This window comes from Cantharellus anzutake (genome assembly GCF_015039405.1).
Source record: "Cantharellus anzutake strain C23 chromosome Unknown EI90scaffold_6, whole genome shotgun sequence".
Classification (NCBI taxonomy): Eukaryota; Fungi; Basidiomycota; class Agaricomycetes; order Cantharellales; family Hydnaceae; genus Cantharellus; species Cantharellus anzutake.
In genome coordinates this window covers 808,561-828,282 of record NW_024066956.1, presented here as the reverse complement: position 1 = coordinate 828,282, position 19,722 = coordinate 808,561, and the positions used below count along the sequence as shown (strand labels likewise).

The 19,722-nt window shown below is 48.8% G+C and overlaps 9 protein-coding genes across 9 annotated transcripts; 3 read left to right on the top strand and 6 right to left on the bottom strand.

Annotated features, from left to right (window-relative positions):
* Positions 1-1,040: 1,040 nt before the first annotated feature.
* Positions 1,041-2,615, bottom strand: EI90DRAFT_2907824 (galactose mutarotase-like domain-containing protein; the record flags this gene model as incomplete). Its single annotated transcript, XM_039054300.1, has 6 exons — positions 1,041-1,315; positions 1,372-1,530; positions 1,589-2,158; positions 2,218-2,297; positions 2,355-2,389; positions 2,451-2,615. 6 exons carry the CDS (start codon positions 2,613-2,615, stop codon positions 1,041-1,043), a joined length of 1,284 nt encoding a protein of 427 aa, XP_038921384.1.
* A 1,643-nt stretch (positions 2,616-4,258) lies between these two features.
* EI90DRAFT_3151245 (uncharacterized protein) lies at positions 4,259-6,629 on the bottom strand (the record flags this gene model as incomplete). The annotated part of the gene is made up of 8 exons (XM_039065714.1): positions 4,259-4,290; positions 4,348-4,483; positions 4,537-4,798; positions 4,853-4,919; positions 4,974-5,566; positions 5,621-5,988; positions 6,041-6,295; positions 6,387-6,629. 8 exons carry the CDS (start codon positions 6,627-6,629, stop codon positions 4,259-4,261), a joined length of 1,956 nt encoding a protein of 651 aa, XP_038921383.1.
* A 134-nt stretch (positions 6,630-6,763) lies between these two features.
* Positions 6,764-9,183, top strand: EI90DRAFT_3037760 (MBOAT-domain-containing protein). Its single transcript, XM_039058811.1, has 11 exons — positions 6,764-6,956; positions 7,005-7,072; positions 7,127-7,498; positions 7,547-7,666; positions 7,722-7,880; positions 7,932-8,129; positions 8,185-8,333; positions 8,391-8,574; positions 8,625-8,772; positions 8,829-8,895; positions 8,953-9,183. Exons 1-11 carry the CDS (start codon positions 6,806-6,808, stop codon positions 8,990-8,992), a joined length of 1,656 nt encoding a protein of 551 aa, XP_038921382.1. The 5' UTR covers positions 6,764-6,805; the 3' UTR covers positions 8,993-9,183.
* On the bottom strand, positions 9,080-9,909 carry EI90DRAFT_3037758 (uncharacterized protein). The gene is made up of 5 exons (XM_039058810.1): positions 9,769-9,909; positions 9,570-9,714; positions 9,385-9,522; positions 9,236-9,328; positions 9,080-9,182 (listed from the first exon to the last, which is right to left on the bottom strand). Exons 1-5 carry the CDS (start codon positions 9,781-9,783, stop codon positions 9,121-9,123), a joined length of 453 nt encoding a protein of 150 aa, XP_038921381.1. The 5' UTR covers positions 9,784-9,909; the 3' UTR covers positions 9,080-9,120.
* A 60-nt stretch (positions 9,910-9,969) lies between these two features.
* Positions 9,970-13,832, top strand: EI90DRAFT_3144078 (vacuolar sorting protein 39 domain 1-domain-containing protein; the record flags this gene model as incomplete). The annotated part of the gene is made up of 16 exons (XM_039065092.1): positions 9,970-10,039; positions 10,091-10,201; positions 10,252-10,502; positions 10,550-10,832; positions 10,885-10,965; positions 11,019-11,446; positions 11,511-11,714; positions 11,941-12,276; positions 12,332-12,402; positions 12,462-12,603; positions 12,656-12,845; positions 12,892-12,987; positions 13,044-13,146; positions 13,212-13,589; positions 13,650-13,706; positions 13,760-13,832. 16 exons carry the CDS (start codon positions 9,970-9,972, stop codon positions 13,830-13,832), a joined length of 2,874 nt encoding a protein of 957 aa, XP_038921380.1.
* Positions 13,833-13,880: 48 nt separating this feature from the next.
* EI90DRAFT_3037755 (uncharacterized protein) lies at positions 13,881-14,411 on the bottom strand. Its single transcript, XM_039058809.1, has one exon. The coding sequence runs from the start codon at positions 14,159-14,161 to the stop codon at positions 14,000-14,002; it is 162 nt and encodes a 53-aa protein (XP_038921379.1). The 5' UTR covers positions 14,162-14,411; the 3' UTR covers positions 13,881-13,999.
* Positions 13,883-15,208, bottom strand: EI90DRAFT_3151240 (uncharacterized protein). The gene is made up of 4 exons (XM_039065713.1): positions 15,138-15,208; positions 14,552-15,087; positions 14,463-14,496; positions 13,883-14,394 (listed from the first exon to the last, which is right to left on the bottom strand). Exons 2-4 carry the CDS (start codon positions 15,047-15,049, stop codon positions 14,258-14,260), a joined length of 669 nt encoding a protein of 222 aa, XP_038921378.1. The 5' UTR covers positions 15,050-15,087; positions 15,138-15,208; the 3' UTR covers positions 13,883-14,257.
* A 15-nt stretch (positions 15,209-15,223) lies between these two features.
* EI90DRAFT_3151239 (endoplasmic reticulum vesicle transporter-domain-containing protein) lies at positions 15,224-17,641 on the top strand. Its single transcript, XM_039065712.1, has 8 exons — positions 15,224-15,286; positions 15,340-15,630; positions 15,680-15,750; positions 15,810-15,844; positions 15,899-16,080; positions 16,131-16,193; positions 16,259-16,357; positions 16,412-17,641. Exons 2-8 carry the CDS (start codon positions 15,354-15,356, stop codon positions 17,281-17,283), a joined length of 1,599 nt encoding a protein of 532 aa, XP_038921377.1. The 5' UTR covers positions 15,224-15,286; positions 15,340-15,353; the 3' UTR covers positions 17,284-17,641.
* Positions 17,450-19,451, bottom strand: EI90DRAFT_3144076 (DUF1630-domain-containing protein; the record flags this gene model as incomplete). Its single annotated transcript, XM_039065091.1, has 9 exons — positions 17,450-17,832; positions 17,887-18,032; positions 18,103-18,305; positions 18,353-18,529; positions 18,586-18,712; positions 18,797-18,927; positions 18,986-19,199; positions 19,256-19,315; positions 19,384-19,451. The coding sequence occupies 9 exons, from the start codon at positions 19,449-19,451 to the stop codon at positions 17,450-17,452; spliced, it is 1,509 nt and encodes a 502-aa protein (XP_038921376.1).
* Between the last annotated feature and the right edge of the window lie 271 nt (positions 19,452-19,722).

Below are 19,722 nucleotides of genomic sequence, written 5' to 3'. Positions count from 1 at the left end.
GAATTTGCGCTCACTTTTTAATCCTAAGCACCGCCTGGAAGGCACTTACACGTTTTACCCTTCCACCTGCATTAAAAATTTAGTGTATAAATTTACGAGCGGCCTGACATGGGGAGGGTGCGTTCAGCGGGTGCGTTGATGAATTAAACAACTAATTGAGCTGCATTCGTGTCAGAAGTGCAATAGCTGCAATAAAATGCTCTGCTACAACCCACTGGCTTGGCGAGTCTGCCATCACATGAACTGAATGGGACGCCAGGTTCGCAAGTGATCGGGTCAAAGAAGTTCGACTCTGTGGTCTTGCCTCAACTGCTTATTCGCCAGCAGACTTAGCCAGATTTGTTAACTGCAGTTTGTTAGAGGTCCTTGAGTACTCTCCAATCAAGTTGAGGGGTCCGCTATGGAGTAGCGGGGATTGGCTCTTTCTTTGGGAGAGCTAAGTACCCACACGACAGACTCGCCCAGTACATTGCTAACAACCGAGATCAAAGAATCCGAACGCTGAAACGGGAAACGGAAGCACTGAAGTTTAATGTTCTCAGCCATGTACATTCCTTGTGCAATCGCCGCTCTTCCAGAATGTGACTTCCAAGCGCCAATTACTGAAGATCCTACGGAACGCAGGAAGATCGAAGTTGCATTAGACAGTTGGTTTTGAAATTTGACTCCGAGGGGAAGATGCCGAAACCCACATGGGCGTGATACGGCTGGGCCCGTGTTTGTGTTACTCGCCCAACCTTGAGGCCGGGGGGTCTACCCGTCAAAGGCGTTCTAGAATATGCACTCTTCTCTTCTCTTTTTGGGGACGTAGACGAAGGGAGTGGTGCGGGGAAGGCTCTCTCCCATAACCCTTAATGATGCACACAATCGCGATGAAATGCAATTCGGCAAGCTTACCATGTGGCTCTGAAGGCTGGGCATATTGATTTGCGATAGCCTCTATCGACTCCAAACAGTGATGTCGATTTTTCAGTCAACAATCAAATGTATTCAAAGATAGACTACATAAGGGACACGAGTCAGGGAGCAAGTGGGGCAAATCAGGGCTCTTCTTCGCCTACATTAGGCGTGTGCCATATGTCTAACCTCACCCAGTGATTATAAAGCTCATCTGAAGTGAGTATAGTGTCATCTCCAGGCTTAGCTTGAGCAGGATCTCCAAACTTGTGGAGAAACGCAGAATGAGGGGCATGGAACTCCAAGAAGGCAGCTGTCGCTTGCGTATAACCTACGCCGTCAGCTGAGCCACCATGAATCGGTTTCCGGGTACCACTGCCGTCTAAACCAATTCCCGAGTAAAATTGCACGCCCCGTTCTGTGGAGATGCAGTCAATTCCAACATAACGAACACAAAGTTTCCTTTGAACATACGATTTGTTGTGACGTGGAAATCAAAACCACTGCGCTTCGATGAAAGCCTAACTTTTGGAGGGAGGGCAGCAAACAGGGGTGTTATGAGATCTGTCGACCCAAGCTTTGACTTGGCGAAATGAGTAGGTTCGTGAGGCTCGTCAAATAACCAGAAGTGGTCTAATACGCGTGGTATGTGAGTCATTACACTGATCCCGCTTCGGGGAACTATACCCACCGTAACCAGGATCAGGGTACTTGGCCCCAATGGTTGTATCCAGACCAGTAAAATCAAATGGTCCGCCTCTGATGTCTAGAAGCTTACCGGTTGGAAGTAGATTGCTGTCTCCTTCAAGAATGCGGGAAGACTGAATATACAGATTGTGGTCTTTCACGTCTGGAGTCGACTCGCCAGCTTTGGCATAGGATGCGTCGAGGTTGAATCCCCAATGCTGAGTGAGATTCACTGGTGATATGATGGTGGAAGACCCATCGGGCGCACGCAAAATTGCCCGGTAGTTGATGATAAGTGAACCAAGCGAACGTCTATATGTAACTGGCTCCCACTCCTTGGATGCAGGGATCGTCAAGAAAAGCGCCTCCACATAAAGCTCACCAGGAAATCCCTGGTCACCATGGGCACTTGTGTTAGCAAAGATTGCAGCTTCTTGCCCTATGCCAGCCTTTTCCGTAATGGAAGTAATCTCTTCCTTAGTGAAGAGCTGCGAATCGGAAAGGGACGGTAGTTGAGTGAATGCGTGTCTGTCAAAGCCTTCAGGGCCCCCGTGGAGTGACACCTTTCCCCCTTCTATTACCATATGTCAATGAGTTGTGGCGTCAGGATTATTGGATGATGGCAATAAGCACCATTGGCAATGGCGCTAACTAATGCTCGAACGTCATTTTTTTCAATGTGGTGTTCTCCAGCAGGTATACGGTTGCTGTAGCTGGATCGATTGAGGATATGAGTCGGATCGGAGAGACATTTAGGGGCCGCAGCTCACCGCCCAATAATGGGATTTAAGAACCTCCGATACTGCTTATGCTATTGAGGGATAGTGTAGTCACTATAATCCAAACACTCAGTTCTGTGGACCCACCTCCGCGATATCGTGGGGACCAATTACCAGGTCGTGCGTCTTCCCATCCGGATTGGTGATGAACTTATTCAGGAGAAACCCGTATGGCAGAACCTCGTAGGAAACAGGTGGAAAGAGGGATCCTTCATCGGGGGAGATAACGACTTGGGTCAATCCGTCAGTCATGATTGCCACCGTAACACCTAAGCAGAACAGAGGTTCGAAAGAACACAATAGGCAATGACCAATCCGGCCAACTCCGCTACAGCCTACAACATATCTTGGTCTATTAACTTCATGTCCCCATCTTGTCAGGCTCCTGCGTGTCAGTGGGTCAGCAGTAGTCGGGACACAACTGGTGTTGCTGAGGGTGGCGAGTGTTCATGCGCCTCTAATCTTGAAGTCATCACCGTTTGGTGGTGATTGCCTCACTTCCTCCCACTTATATTCTATTGAGCTAGGGAGACATCCGCTCGCTTAAGAGGGGAAATTTCTGTATCGGACGGCGCGAGATAAGGAAGCCCTTGACGTAAAAGATCAAGATGAACGGACACGAAACGAGAGGTTCGCGTTGATGCCATCCGTCCCGGACCTCTTGAATGTCTGAACGCCTGTGCATTGTCTGCCCCAAACTTATGCCCACTAGTTTCCGATCGTGGCAGAATGTTATGAAGGAGGAAAAATCACAGTCTGAAAAGTTGCCCAAAACAAATCCCGCACGACGGGACCAAAGGAAAAAATTACATGTTATCAAGAATTCAGTACAACGACAGGATTCTTCATCAAATGGGTGTTAGTTTCATGGAATTGTCTCCAATGTTTTCGGTAACCTACATGGATGGGGATGCTTGCGTTGAGGCCATGGTCTTACGCTCTGTCTTCCGATGTCGCACATGGATGCGAAGTAATGCTACTACCAAGTCACCAGATGCAGTACGTCAATATGACAGCTCGAGGGGGCCTGTTCGGAGATCGATCGGTCACGAAAATTTGATCACTCGCCGCGTCTGCATGCACAGATTGCTGGGTCACGACTTTGGTTTCGGATAATTTGACAGCCAACCAGGCTCATGTGCCGAGGCTACGCTTGTCTGGACCGTTGCACCGCGGGCAATCAATGCAGTAAGTTGGAGGTTTGCCGTTGACCACTGCAGCACTGTGCAATCAACCCAATTACGCTGAAGCAGTCTCCATGGTAATAGAGTATCTGCATCTGTGTTGACATATCAGCAAACCGTAGCGAGTTTTGGTCGCATCTCTGTTGTGGGGATTGCGTCGAAGCTTCGTTGACTTTCAATTGTCATATATAGGCGTCTCATCCAGAACAAGCAGGGGCTGTAATTCAGAACATCATAGAATAATATTATCAGCTCCACGCGCGCGATCGGATTGCTGCGTATCGATTTCATATGCTCTCGAGACGGTGTGAGAGGTTGATGCTCAGGTAGTCTCTTAGAGATTCGCCACCTCGCAGACGCACACTATGTCGGTTCCACTAGCCGCGCTTAGCGACGATGCGCTGGCGTTAGTTATTACCGAGATACAGCTTTGTTGGAAGCCGGACAATGTTGTTTTAGTAGTGTATGCAACTCGCATCATGCCATCCTGCGATTCTCCAAATCAATGTGCAAATCTTGACACGACGTCTAATGCCGCCTTTCAGGGCGGTCTAGCGCTAAATTAAAAATAAGTGTCCGCGATGTATTGATTGTGTATGAGTCCAGTGCGTTATGAAAGAAGGCGAAAAGGGGGATAAAAAAATACACGCGCAAATGCATTCATCATTAACAGTAGATTGATAGTACGAAGTAAGTTCGGGTTGGTGGGTTTCATCTGGAAAACCCTTCTGGGGGATACTTGTCTACGAAGGGGACAACTCGTCAGGAATGTGACCAATCAAATGATTCAACTGACGAACGAACTTTAACAGCTTCGAAGTTTGCTATTGCCCGATCAGGGTCCCATCCGTTCCCTTCCAAACATTGAATGGAAAATGCAGTGGTCAGGCCAGTTCTTGCTGCCAATTCTTGCACCACCACCCTCTGGGGTTCCGGCTGCAAAAGATTGAGTGAACATTAAGAGCGGAGGTGACGCAGCTACAACTTACAATATTTACGAGTAGTGGATCAATTCCAGGGGGATTTTGCGTCGGAAGAGGGACAGGTGGAAGCGCAGGAAGTGACTGCAAACCGGGCACAACCGCAGGAGTTCCAGTAGCCAGCTTCGAGACGGCAGGCTTCTTCTTACTAAGCGCATTCATGTAGTCGCTGACGATGAGGGAACCAGGCTTCCATGCTGTTGCGCCTGAGTAACTCCGAATCGTAAGCTGATCCGAGATGATAGTACAAGGCCAACCCGCAAGCTTAGCACTGGGAAGAGCAAATTGTTACAACAGGAAGGCTAGAATCAATACTGAGACGTACGGTGAACCTTCGGCTGACAATGCTAGTATAAACGAGCGATCAAATGAACGCAAGCCCCAGCTTGGCCCTAAAACATAGGATGAGGGTCGTGCAAAAAAAAAACGGAAGCGCAGATACACACCCTCAGCAAGTTCGCCATGGACAGAAACAAACAAGACATCGTTTCCAGCTGGCTGTCCATGCAGGATGCCGGGAATCGGATACGCGTCAACGATGAATTGATCCCCTTTGCTAAGATCGTGCCTAGTTGCAGGCATTTGTTCGAAGACGGTGCGAATGGAATCCGGGCCCGCGTGTAGAGTCTTTGTCACTCTGTCGAGATGACGAATCCGGCTAAGATTCCGTGACTCTGATAACCACCACGTCCAGGCTAATGAGTGCTGATTCGGCAAGGTCTGATGCAATCGTCGCTTCTTGGCGCGCGGTGCGATAGTGGTGTCGGCCGAAACAGAGAACGACGCATTGGTTGAGTAAGCTTGGAGGAGTGAGATTCGTGCATTGTCGAAATGAGGGAAGAATTGGGTAAGGAAGTTTCCTGTCATCTGATCAACTTGGCCACCGAATAGATTTCCTTGTATCCCGACGGGAAAAGAATCAGACAGTGACTCTGGTTTGCTCAGCGCAGCAGTAAAGGAGAGGGGGACGTCAAAAGTGATGGGTATGATTGGTTGTTGGTCCAACATCTGGAGCATTGGAAACCGACGTGCAACCTCACTGCAATGCCGGATTAGTTGTTTTCGACGTCCTGATAGTCAGTAGGATTTGTACCTTCGGTAGGTTATGATTTCGGCTGTTGAAGACAACTTCTCTTTGACGGGGTTACCGGTCAGCACCAATTCTTTGATTCCTGAAACGGCAATTTCGGACTTCCTGTTGGATGTCAAACCATCCAAAGCATTGAAGTTAGCGATTTTGTTGTTTTCTAGGCTCAGATTGGCGAGTTGGGGAAGATAATGTTGGATATAATCGAGGTTCCGAGTGTCTACGAAACGGTTATTCGCGAGGGATAACGTGAGACACGGTGGTTCGAGTTCTTTGGCGAGTTTGAGAACGACAGAACCGATTTGGCGCATGGATGTGGGTAAGTCGGGGCTATCGATTTTATATTTTCTGAGCAAATCGTCTTCCGCCATGTTCTACGTGTGCTTTAGTCTGCAAATTTGAGGGAATTGAAGGAGAAGTATGTACCTCCAGATTCAAAAACTGGGTCTGAGGGTTATAGCGTTTCTGTACAAACTCCCGAAGCACCTCAACACTTTCACGCCCAGACGAGGGCTCCTTGGCGGCCTTTGCATCCTGAACGCGGGTCCCGACTGAGACTGGGCGTCGCGCTTGACGACCGAGAACTGATGGAGACTCAGTTATACCCAAGCGAGATGCCAAAGAGCCGGAAGAAGCCCCTTTGATCAAGACTGGAATATTGGATTTGGGCCGCGTGGAAAGCTGGGGACAGCGGGAGAATAGTCGTTGAGAGACCCAGTAAGCGTCTTGTGTGGTGGCTAGAAAGGAAAAACTTGGTCAAAAAGATCATCACCATATTCGTGCGTTTAGCTGTCTCAGCAGCATTCCTCTCCATCTTTCCCAGCCTATCTAAGGAAGGTTTTGACCTCTCATGTATGCGATTACGAGCATGGCGCTTTGGACCACTCAAGGAGTCCGTCATTCGTACGTCTTCATCTACAAGCCCTGTCGACCTCAATGCAGCAGTAGCAACGGCACCTGACTGCCGTCGCGAACCCGAAGAGCCGCTCGGTATGGCAGACGGTGATGAGAACATTGTGGTGGTTGGTCAAGAGGATGACTTTGGGGTGACTCCGGAGTTGAGTGGTTAGTCAAGAACAAATGAATTGACTTCGGATTTCTCCGGCATCCCAATTTGGGTTCCCTTTGATGTTGACACACAGCTCATCTCGAAGCCCTGCATGCAAAGCGGCAACAATTACTGATCTTACCATGCATGTGCCGTCGTCAATCAACTATAGCCCCGCGGCACTTATGAAAACTAAGCCATCGAGGTGGAGAACACCTGAATTTGCTTTCTATGGGGTCGCGTTCCTCGTGGTCGTGCCCTTCATCTTCAAGTCTGCAATTGAATTAAGCCAGAGTACGATTATGCGGACTGGTCTCATCGCTATTTCTGATTTTCCCCCAGCCTCTCATCCGAACTACATAATGTATCAGGACCGACTTTCCAATGGTTGGCTGTTTGGGCGCAAAGTGGCAAGTTATTTATCATTCCTGTTCTTCCACCATTTAACACGCTCTTCTCTTTAGGATAACAGTGACATGCAGTACAGGTCATTTAGGAACAATTTCATGTCACTTCTTTTCCTGTCTTCCGTACACCTCATCTCCTCGAAGCTTTACACAAAGTGTGTTCACGCTGGGCCTTCGCCCTATAGCCAAAACTCTACGCGGGCTCCCTTCCTTCTTATTACGTCTATCTCTCTCATATTTATTCTCCACGGGGCTAGTGCACTCAAAATCCTCGGCATATTGATATTGAATTACCTATTGACCAAATCTTCCGCTGGACAGCGTTATGGTGTTTATGTCGCGTGGTCGTTCAACATTTTCATTTTATTCGCGAACAAACACTATGATGGCTATCGCTTTGAAAGTTTGCACGCCTCCCTGGCATTCCTGGTGCGTATCCTTCTGACACACATCTTAATCCTCCTCATGGTCACATAGGATGCATTCCGGGGGGTCTACCCTCGTTGGAGCATCTCATTCAATGTCACAATACTTCGCCTTATTTCTTTTGGATTGGACTTTAACTGGGCCAGCAGAGCAATGAATACAGAATTGAATGTGCGCAAGGATGTCCATCCGCATAACAGAGGGTGCATTGAGGTTGTGTCTGCAGCAGCAAAACTCGAAAAGTTTTACTTCAGACGATCGTCATCGCATCTCGGACCCGCATCCCCTTGAGATGTACAATTTGGTCAACTACGTATCTTACACCCTATATCCTCCTCTCTACATTGCCGGTCCGATCATGACTTTCAACGATTTTGTTTGGCAGGTGGGCCTCACACCTCACCAAAAAAGGAATTGACAAAGCCATCAATTCTAGTTACGCGAGCCTGTCCAAATATCCCGACGAACTCGAGTCGGCTATGCATTGCGGTTCCTCGTATCTCTTTTGACGATGGAGTTTGTGCTACACTTCATGTATGTTGTCGCCATCAAAGACGCGAAAGCTTGGACAGGAGACACGCCTTTCCAGCTCGCCATGATTGGGTATTGGAATCTAGTCATTATCTGGCTTAAGGTTCGACCTATTGATGCTCTGTTACATACCCTGGGTGACGTAACTTGGGTGTTAGCTCCTGATACCGTGGAGATTTTTTCGTTTGTGGTCGCTACTAGATGGATTTGATCCTCCAGAGAACATGATCAGATGTGTATCAAACAATTACTCTACACTTGGCTTCTGGAGGAGTTGGCATAGGAGCTATAACCTATGGTTGATCCGGTGAGCTCTGACGTACGCTCGTACCTTGGAGGTTCGCGTGAACAGAAGAATTTTCAGGTACATTTATATTCCACTCGGAGGCGGGGACAAGCGTTCGTTCGGCATTATCCCCAAGCTCATCGTCTTCACATTTGTTGCACTATGGCATGACTTGTCTACACAGCTACTCGCTTGGAGTTGGCTTGTAGTGCTCTTTATCATTCCCGAAGTAAGCTGCACGAGGCTATTTCCGGAGAGCAAGGCTAGTGGCATGCTCATGCTGAGGTTGTCTAGCTGACTTCCAACCCGCAGTATGATGGGAGAAGCTGGTATCGGCACGTCTGCGCAGTGGGCGGAGCTCTTAATATCATTATGATGATGCTGGCTAACCTTGTTGGCTTCGTACTTGGAGCTGATGGAGTCCGGTACTTGGTAAACCAGCTCTTGCATGAATGGGAAGGTACGCATCTCCAATAGAATGCCCGAATTGAGTTATATGTATTGGTTGATTTGTAGGTGCAAAATTCCTTCTGGTCGCTCTGCCATGCTTGTTTATTGCCGTCCAAGTCATGTTTGAGTATCGGTGAGTGGGCGTATCTGTAACACATTCTGTATTAGCACTGAGCCTGTGGACCACTAGAGAATCGGAGAAAAGGAAAGGCATTTTCAGAAAGTGTTAGGCTGGGGCAGAATTTGTTAATTGTTTTGCGCCAACATATTGGTCCCGAAGAATTTGAAGCGATGCCATGGCCAAGAGCAGCATATCGCAATGAACCCTTCTAACCATATCTTCGTATAACATTTAATTTTAGTATTCCTTCAACCCCTCGATCTCTTCTTGGCTTCGAGCCAGGTATGATATTGCCTCCGCTGTGATTTAAGTATTAGTTATATCCCCACAGTGGCACTTTCAATGCACTCACCTTCTGTCAACTGGCCCCTCGGATGAGTTCGGATTTTAGAGATCTCTTCATGGTTGTGTCGAATGGCAGCTAACTGCAGCTTCTTTACAGTACCTGTGGTTCCCAATCTATTGAGAAAACCAAGCTTGGATCCATACGAAATGGCTTACCAGAGACTTTGATTACGCGTGGTATGTACCGCACGTCTTCGAGAGCACTCAGGAGAGTCAAAGCCCCCCATGCCAATCGGTATCGTTCTCTCGGTGCTCTAATGATACATATATTCGTGACAGGAGAGTAGTACCTGACTTTTCCGAAGCTTAGTGGACATACAGGACCTCAGGGAGTAGCGCACCAGACAATTTGTCGAGCGATCCTGCCCCCCATTCCCCAAAATTCGTCTGCACACTCTCCTTTAACGCCTGAAAAACCACTCTCTCCGATACCAAAGTGGGTGGTTTGCTGTCGGCATGAATGAATTCAACCAAGAACCATCGGTTCTGAACGGGAATAACACGTCTGTATAATGCCAAAAGCAGAGGGAACGGACTCACTTTGAAGCGGACCATGGGATAGAACCATTGACACAAGGGAGCGGAACATGTGACTTCAGGCGACGGTGTCGTCACAAGGCGCTTATGCCGCCCTTCGCTGCTGCAGAGCTTGTGCGAGGGGTGAAAGAGAGAGTGGAGTGCATTTTAGTGCAAGGCGCGTCAAATGCCATCACTCTCAAGTCCACGAAATCCTGAGATGCGATGAATTCAGGGGACACGCTTTACGTCGGGACCGCTGCAGGCTCCTTGCTGACTTACAGTGTCATTCATAGTATGTAGCACCCACATTTCATATGGTACAACCTTAGTGACAAGTCTTTAGAGTCCGAGGGATATGAGGCTTCGCCACAGGAGTCCAGACCAAACTTCAGTCGGAGGTCTATCGATGCACTTGGCTACCTTCGAGATGTGAATTCGCTTGTAACTCTCAGTGGTACGTCCCAGAACATCGATACGTCGGCTGAATACCGACGTTTTTTTTAGACAGAACTGTTACACTGTATCCCCTCCCGAAACTCGGCCCCGCCACACCGTTGACACAAGCGAAAGGTGCATTCAGCTTCGCAATCCACACCTCGGTCCAACATTTGGATGGGACCGGCGAATCTAGGGTGCCTGAAATGGCTGAGGCTGGGGGGGTGCCCACTGTTGTAACCGTGTTGGCCGTAGGTTGCCAAAAGAAATTAGTGGTTTACACATGGAAGGATGGGGAGATCTCAGAACCGAAGGCAAGCGTATCAATGAGGACTCCTAGGAGTCGGTGATTGATCATCCATTCCAGGAGTTGCATCTCCCCCATTCTCCCAGAACCATGGCTTTCTGCAATCCCCAGACACTGATTATTGCGTACGAGACGGGGTATGCATTTGTGTACTTATCTACAATGTCCGTAGCCGAATTAGTGATTCCTACCACCTCGACGACGGCTATGGGCACTGGGATGGGTAAAGTTGGTATGGGTGCCCTGAGTGGACTCACAGGATACATGACTCTCGGTCTTGGTCGAAGTATGAAGCCTTCCGTCGTGCAACTATATGAAGGCGAAGTCCTTGTTAACAAAGAAGGTGTTGTGCTTTCGTTGTGCTTGGGAGTCTATGTCTCAGTGTTGAAATACAGGCGTCGGCACTTTCATCGGGCCAGACGGTAAAGTGAGCCGCAATCAGGTGCTGGATTGGTTAGCCACCCCCGTAGACACAGGTAAATTGATTAACATTCTCCTGCATCCCCTCCTAACAATGTGCTCCAATTAGCTTCCATTAAGCCGTACATTCTTTCAATTTTGCCTCCCCTCTCCTCGTCACTCCTCGCAGCCCAAGGAAATCAGCAGCAGGCGTTCCCTCGTATCCAAGTTCGTTCATCATTGTCTCTTGTGATCGTTCAAACGCTCTCGTATCCCTTTTCCCCGGACCCCCTTGAGACGAGCAATCACTCTCAAGGGGTATCTATGCGCTTATTGGTGACATCACCTTCATTGCGATCCCCTGCTTTCTTCATTTCTACTCCGATTGAGAAGGCCGCAGCAGTTGCGGAAGGAAGCACGATCTGGACACTGGAAATGCAGCCATGGGGTCAACAAATTGAAGAGCTCATCGATGTTGGACGGTACTCGGATGCATTGGCCCTTTTGGAAACTCTTGATAATGCAACGCTCAAAGACAAGGTTGAGCGCCAGTCACTCGTTTATATTCCGTTTTCTAATTCAGAAGCCTTTACCTTAGGATCGTCGCATCTCCTTCGTCCAGGGTTTATATGCCGTTTCTCTGTTTGCGGAAGGCAATTACGACGAGGCCATTGACATATTTCTTGAGCTGGACACTAATCCTGCGAAAGTCGTGGCCATGTATCCTACTGTCATCTCAGGTAGACTCGCAAAAGACCGTGAAGAGTGGATTACTTTGTTTGGAGGGAAAGGTGTCGCCCGTGTCAGAGGGCCATCCGTCGACGACGTTGCACCACAGCAGGATAATGCCCATGCGGTGGCTTCTTCGGATACTACTTTACTGTTCGAGAAGCGACCTGAAAGCATCCGGGGCCTGGAGACTGCTCCAAGCCATGATCCTTCGGGCTTGACATCACGGCTGCCCACAGAACCCTCCCCCAAGGAGACGACTGGCGAGTACATTGATTCTACGAACATATCAAAAATTTAACTCTTAACTACTGTTCGCAGAGCAACGACTCAAGCGTTCTGTGGAAGTATTGATGCGTTACCTCACGGACCGACGTCCCAAGTTATCCGCTGCACTGGCGGCCCTGAGCATCACGCCGGCCAAATCGACCGAGTTTCCTTTTTTGTCCGAAACCTCTGTTGAGGATCTTCTCGCATTACCGGATGCTCCTCTTTCTGCATTGGTTCCAGAGCAGCTATTGCGATTTGCTCAGATCACGGACACTGCATTGTTCAAATGCTACCTTCTGTCTCGGCCCCCGAGCCTCATTGGGTCATTGTGTCGAGTGCCAAACTGGTACGAAGTAACCGAGGTTGAAGAAGTGCTGAGAGAGCGAAAGGTAGGACCGATATCCTTCGCGAGCATCGGTTGTGCGCTCAACGAGACGATCAAAGCAATTCAGTGAACTCATTGATTTGTATCAAGGGAAGAAGATGCACGAGAAAGGCCTAAATCTTCTGCATGAGTGAGTTTTCCTCGTTTTCACTAATGCTGCCGTCTTGTCGCGCTAATTGTGCCCTTCAGCTTAAGCTTGAGGGAAGCGGACCCGGAACTGAGATTGCAACCCGCAATTCGATATTTGCAAAAGCTCGATCCCCAGTACCTTCCGCTGATCTTCTCGCACGCCAGATGGGTACTCGAAGCAGACCAAGAACAAGGACTTCAGGTGAGGACACCTTTGAACTCATCCGCCTCCGAACTAAAGCCTTGTTACCTAGATATTCACAGCAGAAGAGGTGCAACTGCCTCGCAAAGAGGTTGCAGATTTCCTCCAAGATATTGATCTTGAACTTGGCGCTAGATTCGTTGAATTCCTGATTAATGAAGTCAAGGAGCCTGATCCCGCATTCCATGATCGTCTCGCAGATATGTACCTGAAAGGATCCGTAGACCCGATGGTCTCCGAAGGTAACTCTCTCACTGAATGCCCGACAGTGTCTGAAGAATCACCCAGTCTTGCGGAAGGCTTCATACACACGACTTCTAGATTTCATTAAAATCTCAGATAGAATCCGTCCCGAGAGACTATACAGCCAATTGCCTGGCAATGGTGAATGCCCATCATACTTCAAATTTGGATATGATTACAGCTTTTATTGAAACTAGATCTATATGAAGCTCGGGCTATTCTTCTCGGACGCATGAACCGGCACGAAGCAGCTTTGGAAATCTATGTCCATCGATTGGAGGATTTCCCCGCAGCAGAAGAGTGCGTTTCTTCCATGATTTTAATGAGCAGCACAAGCCATTCTTATCGCCCTTTAATATGCATAGGTATTGCAAACACGTATACCAAAAGGCTCCCGATCCTAAAGGGGTTTTCCTGACTTTGCTCCGCATCTATCTTCGAGAACCCTCTAACATAGCTTATTCCAAGCCGCATTCGCCGCAGGGAGAACGGGTCTTCCTCCTCGGCCCCGCCATAGACCTCATTTCTCGATATGGGGTGCGACTGGACCCCGTCGAAGTTCTCGAACTTTTGCCTCCTCTTGTCAGCACAAAGGACGTCCGAGCGTTCCTGTTGGAGGCTCTCACTGCTCCAACGATACATAATCGAGTGACAAGGGAATTGTGGAAAGCGCGACGAGGCGAGGTCGATGCGAACCTGATTAGTCTCCGGGAACGACGAGTGAAGGTTGCCGATACGCGGATGTAAGCTTCGATGCTCTTTGATCAGGCCTTTAAATCCTATCGTGCCCTTCATGTCCGTAGATGTCCTCAGTGTCACAAGAGATTAGGAAATAGCGTCATTGCTGTTCATGCACCTCGGTGAGCCGCCAGCCTTCCATGGATTTACCATCAGTCACGGATGTCTCCCACAGTGGGGAAGTCACTCATTATCAGTGTCGAGAAGCATTCGCTATCCGCAAAGCACAGACTTTTGGGCGACGCTGATGATCTTAGCCGCTACAGCGTCCGTCTGGCATGAATGGAAATTACGAATTGTATCGCAAGACATAAATGGGCATTTTCCTCTAAGGTTTCCTTTCAGAATTGTGCGCGACAGTTTTAATCGGTTTCGCAGCAAGCGTCCAGGGTTATTTGGATGTAACTTACATAAACTAAGCCGGAAATGTGTGAGGTGAAGGATTGTCAGGCCTGCGTACGAATATAAGGTCTGAATGGGGCGTGGAGGCATTAATATGATACAGGGGTGGTTGACAGAGGGGGGAGGTGGATTGAAAAATACATAGAGGGGAAAGGGGGTAAGGCAGTGTATTCATCCTATATCGCGGAATATGATGATGTTCAGGACCAAAAACCAGAGCACCGAAGAGGCCAATAAGATGGGTGGAGGTGGATGATTGCGCTTGTTGTTATTACCGGGGAATCAGCTCGTTCAGTTCAGATTCCCGAACACGGATTTCGACACATTCAACTTCGAAATCCATTCCAGAGGATAAGGGGGCTGGAGTGGGGTGCGAAAAATTGGAGGACGGAGACGTCGAGCAGAGGTCTTAGATCAAGAGTCAGTGTCGAGTTGGCAAGCGCCAGTAGGAGGTCAGAAGTCAAGTTTGTGCTCACATCGATCCTTTTGCCAAGCAGGAACAAATAAATCCTGTACCGACGGTATCGAATTCAGAGAGGCACACGAATAGAGACAGTGTACTGACCTGATTCCAGACGAATCCTTGGCTGCTCTTGATAGTGAGGATAGGTCTATAGACATTATTGTAGGCCTCTTCTTCCTCCAGCATCCTGCGAGCTCGTCGACGAGCGCGCGCTTCGGCTTTCTGCGCTTCGGTTTGTTCGGGCTGCTTTCCTTTACGCTTTTCGACTCGCTTCCGAAGAAGCTCTTCCTTACTCTCCTCGTCTTCATCTTCTGCGTCTCCATCCGTCTTTTCAGAGGATACATATTCCTTTGTCTGAATAGTGGTAGTGTTGTTCTCCGCGTCAGTGGGTGTGTCGATGTCCATTTCTCCCATGACTGCGGCAGGCTCATTATCGCCACTATCGGATTCATTGAAAGAATCATAATCCTCATCATCCTCCTCTGAGTCTGACCCGGGGCTGGAGGAGCGCCCAAAACGGTGAGTGTTGATGTGCTCGTACATTAGATAGACATCGGGGGATGACAAGCGCGGGCGTCGAGGCGGGAATGACATCGACATTATTGTATAACTATTTTACTGGGATCAAATTGTGTCGGCTAGCCAGAGCTGTCAGACCACAGCGCCCTCAGAGTTCGAGGACACTCACAGGCTTCCGCAGGGGCAGATTGACTCGAGCTGTGACTTGAGGGACTTCTCGTGATTAGAGTGTCACGTGAGACTCCACGTGAGTCTCACTCACGTGCATCCACGTCTGAACTTCATTAATTGGCATTGCTGCAATATTGCAGGCAAAAGGTAACGCTCCCAATCACAACCTGAAGTGACCTCCACAACTTACCAGACAGAAGTTTAGGCTGCCGGCATGGCATCTGAAACTGACTCTTTGCTCGAGAAACTCGACGGTGTTGCCCCAATTCGGAAATTCGATGCCTTCCCGAAGCTCCCTCCAACCTACAAGTCGAGGACGACGGGTGGGGGGTTTATCACCATATCTATCATTCTCTTGTCAATACTTCTGGTGATGAATGACCTTTACGAGTATGTCTGGGGCTGGCCGGATCAAGAATTCAGTGTGGATACACAGCTGGCCCAAATTATGACCATGAATGTCGATATTGTGGTCAATATGCCGTGTCATTGTGCGTCAGGCACGCGATGAAAGATTGTCACTATTCTGACTCCTCCAAGACTTAAGCGTTGATTTGCGTGATGCTGTGGGCGAGCGGTTACATCTGAGCAATCAATTCCGAAGAGATGGAGTGGGTAGCGGTGTTACATCATGTTCTCAGCACGTTCTTGACGATATACGTGTTTGCAGACTACGTTTGATGTTGGTCAAGCAGAAATGCTTCAGTGGGTTCTAGCCCGTCAACTGTTGTGTATATGCGCTTATTTGAATATTTCCAGGAACTATCAAACTCGGAAGATAATGGATGCCAGTGAAGCAGTGACGTTGTCGAGAAAATCGAGGGGACTTTTCTCATGGCTTAGGGGTTCGAAGAAAGCAGAGTTTCCGCCAACCTATAACTACCGTCCGGATGCACGAGCGTGCAGAGTCTATGGCAGTGTTCATGTCAAAAAAGTAACAGGTAATCGATGTGTTTTTCACGATTGACTATGCAACTCATATCATTATCAGGGAACCTGCATATTACCACTCTGGGTCATGGATATGGCAGCCATGAGCATACCGACCATAATAGTGAGCCGACTTCCTCCCCACCTCCCCACCCGTATTTGATTCTGAAACCTCCAAATTATGACAAGTGATGAACCTTAGCCACATCATTACCGAATTCTCTTTTGGACCTTATATTCCGGATATCGTACAACCATTAGATGGCTCTTATGAATCCACTGACCACAGTCAGCCTGGTACCTTGTTCTGCCGCCATGACACTTACACATTCTGTCCCTTAGGATTTACTGTCTTCCAATATTTTATGAACATCGTCCCGACAACGTATCATGCCTCAACAGGTAGCCAAGTCCATACGAACCAGTATAGTGTGACGCATTATGTGAAGGAAATTCAACATGGCGAAGGGGCACCAGGGATATATTTCAAGTTCGACATAGACCCCATGTCCATCGATGTTTACCAGCGAACGACCACATTCATCCAATTCTTACTCCGTGTGGTTGGGGTTGTGGGTGGAGTTTGGGTTTGTGCTAGCTGGGCATTTAAGATCGGTAATAAAGCCGTGGAAGTGGCCATTGGTTCGAAGAACGACGAAGATCTCCTTGCAGACGCCCACTCTACTTCGCGTAAGAGCCGCTGGACCGGGGGCACTCTAAGCAGGCGGATGCTTGGCAATGGGAACGCTTGGGAAGACGCTACATCTCCAGGATGGACAGCAACTCCCATTACATCTTTCAGCACCTATTCTCATCCCCCATCCTCCGCTTCAACATCCAATGCCTCTGCTACCGGTCCATACTCGACAACACCCAATGTAGGCGCACGGGGTCCATGGGCAAATGGGGAAACCTCAATATTCCCTCCTTCCTTACCTGGGTCCGCAGCTGCCTCTCACTTCCCTTTCTCGCCCTTACCTCCTGCGGCACCTTCCCCATACTCTTCATCATTCCGCCGATCCCTTTCAGGGGGGAGCGCCCCTCCTAGTGGTTACCATCCTGGCCGCGTTTCTCCAAACCCGAGCAACCCGTTACTCACAACAAACTCGACCCCTCCAAGAGCATCAAGCCGGAGTCCCAATCGTGTTACACTCGATGTTCCAGCCCAGTTTGGCATGGTGCCCGGTTATGGGGAAGAAAAGGAAGTGCAATAAGCCACTTTTGGGTATCGCGGGGCATCCTGTCGTTGTATATCATGTGTCGTGCTACTCATTTATAACGCCAGCTTTGGTTATGAATATTGTGGTATTATATTCGATGGACAGAAGCTTGGGCACCATACATAGAATGAAAGGATGCGAGTTGAGGCTATTGACGTGTTTATCTCGCTCTCTTCTTCCCTTTCAATGCTGTACGAGTGTCAGCATCGCGTTCGGCTAGCCAGATACCAAATGCGGGACTTTTTAACCAGCGCTCATAAAATTCCTTCTGTTTGGCCTTAGTGCGGAAAGGTAATGTGCTCCCATGGGTCTTAAGAGATGCCAGAAAATCTGCATCAGCGAATGACCCTAGAAAATTGCCGCTTCCACTGTCCGATTTGTGGTGCGAAGATGCTGCCGAGGATGTTGAATTCTTCGTGGCCGATGGGAGCGTCGGGAGGTCAGAGTTGTGAATGAGGGAGGTAAAATAGCGATTAAGAGGACCCAGGACTTCCGAGGCACGCATTGAGAAGTGTCGGCGAATGAGATGCACTGCTTCAGTTTCTAGTTATTACGTGTTGTAAATATATTGTTACAAAAGGGAAATCGTTAACATACCTGCTTGACCACCTTTCTGGACTGCTGTCTCAAGAAGCTTTAGCAAGTCCTTGTCCTTACTGATGTAGCGCTGGTGCCTTGAATGGAAGCCGGCGTCTGGGCCAAACTTGAGGCTTGCTTCTGGAACTTTACTAGCTTGACCATCCCTATCCCCCCCCAAAAAAAAAAATCAGATGATCAGCCAAGAGCCTTTAAGCATCCCGATCTAGAACGTACCGGTCCTTCTTGTGATGAAAATGGTGATGGCGAGGTGGGCGTCCTAAACTCAGGACATGCGGCCAGTGCTTACAAGCATTGGTGAAGAACGGGTTCGTTACTCCCAATAACATTCCAGCTCTTGGCCCATTCTTGTTCACTATGCGCTCAAAATCTTGATCGTGGATGTGGAAATACGGCCGAAGGTCGATCGCCGCGTTCAGCTGCATACCATAAGTTGAGTACCCGAACAATGCAACGGGTAACCTACCGGACGAATAAATTCATATAGCCACCACACTGCCAGACTCGCCTCTCGCGGGGTGGCAGCGAAGATGATGAGAGGTTCGCATAATATTAGGCATTCCCATACTGACCACAGCTTTGGTAAACATGGAGCGAAGATGCGGAGAGGAGATGGATCCGAAGGCGGTACAGACGCGAGGAGCTGCAATAAGCTCAATTCGCGTTCGAGGCTCACCGAGGGTTTTGGTATGCACTTACTGGAGGGTCTGCGTTCGACGTGATTTGAAGAGGTTGTTGCTGTTGCCGCTCATCTTGAGGGAGCTCAACATTCAGGACTCTCCCCATAAATCCCAATTCGCAGGACAATCCGAACGTTGGGTCTGGCCTTAGCTTGCAAAGAAACAGGTAGTATTCGCAATGTAGTGTCATAAAAAGCTTGAGAATGGGACCGGTTAAACGGAATTCTTACCAGTTTGCAATGTTATGGCAAGCTGTCTCAAGTGAGGGCGCGCCTTGCGAGAAGTATAGAGGTGCAAGGTCGTGTAGAGCCGTTAGGAATAACGATGGATACGGGAGGTGCGAGAGTATAACGACGGAGCGCTATTTCGGCAGCAGTCAGTAAGAATGGAGAACACTGAGAAAGTGCGTGTACACGGACCTGAAGATAACCCCTTTTTGAGGAATCGTCCCTTCTTTGATGAAAAAGCGAATATCCATATAGATACCCGTCAATCGACGGAGGGCGAGGTGTCCAGTGGATATCATGAGTTGTCGCTTCATCCTCCTGGGGTGTTGTTCCTTCGGGAATACGAAATGAATGGACCTCCGAACCAGTATCGAATAGTGCTGTATCTGGGAAGGATGAAAAGGCGCTTTACATGGCTTGCCTCAGTTCTAAGAGGCTAGAAGGTCCCGTGAACCGACATACACGTTTTCTCGTTCGGCGTCTGTCAGGCTGATGGAGGGATACAGGATATCTACAACAGGTCTGGTTTGATATTTGTAGCACTGAGTATCAGTGTTACAGGTAACATGCAATGGAAACAACGCATTTACCCAACATCTAAATTGAAATTAATTATAGCCAAGGAAATGATCCACCTTCTCATCCGTTCCAGCTTCATTGGATCCAGAGGCGTAGGTTGGACATCTTTATCCAGACTCGAGCTCCGTCGTATATGGCGCTGGGAGCGTGTCGCTTCGCGAACGATGGACGTCGACTCTTGGCGTGAACTGCTGTTTGAGGACGAGACATTCATTAGCTCCACCACCGGGATGCTGGGTGCGATATCAGAGGCTGGCATTAGGACGTGTCGAGCCTCCAACCCCAAACGAGGAATGTCAACTTCTGAAGATTCTTTATGGTGGAGACTTGGAAAGGTAGGGGAGGGTAGA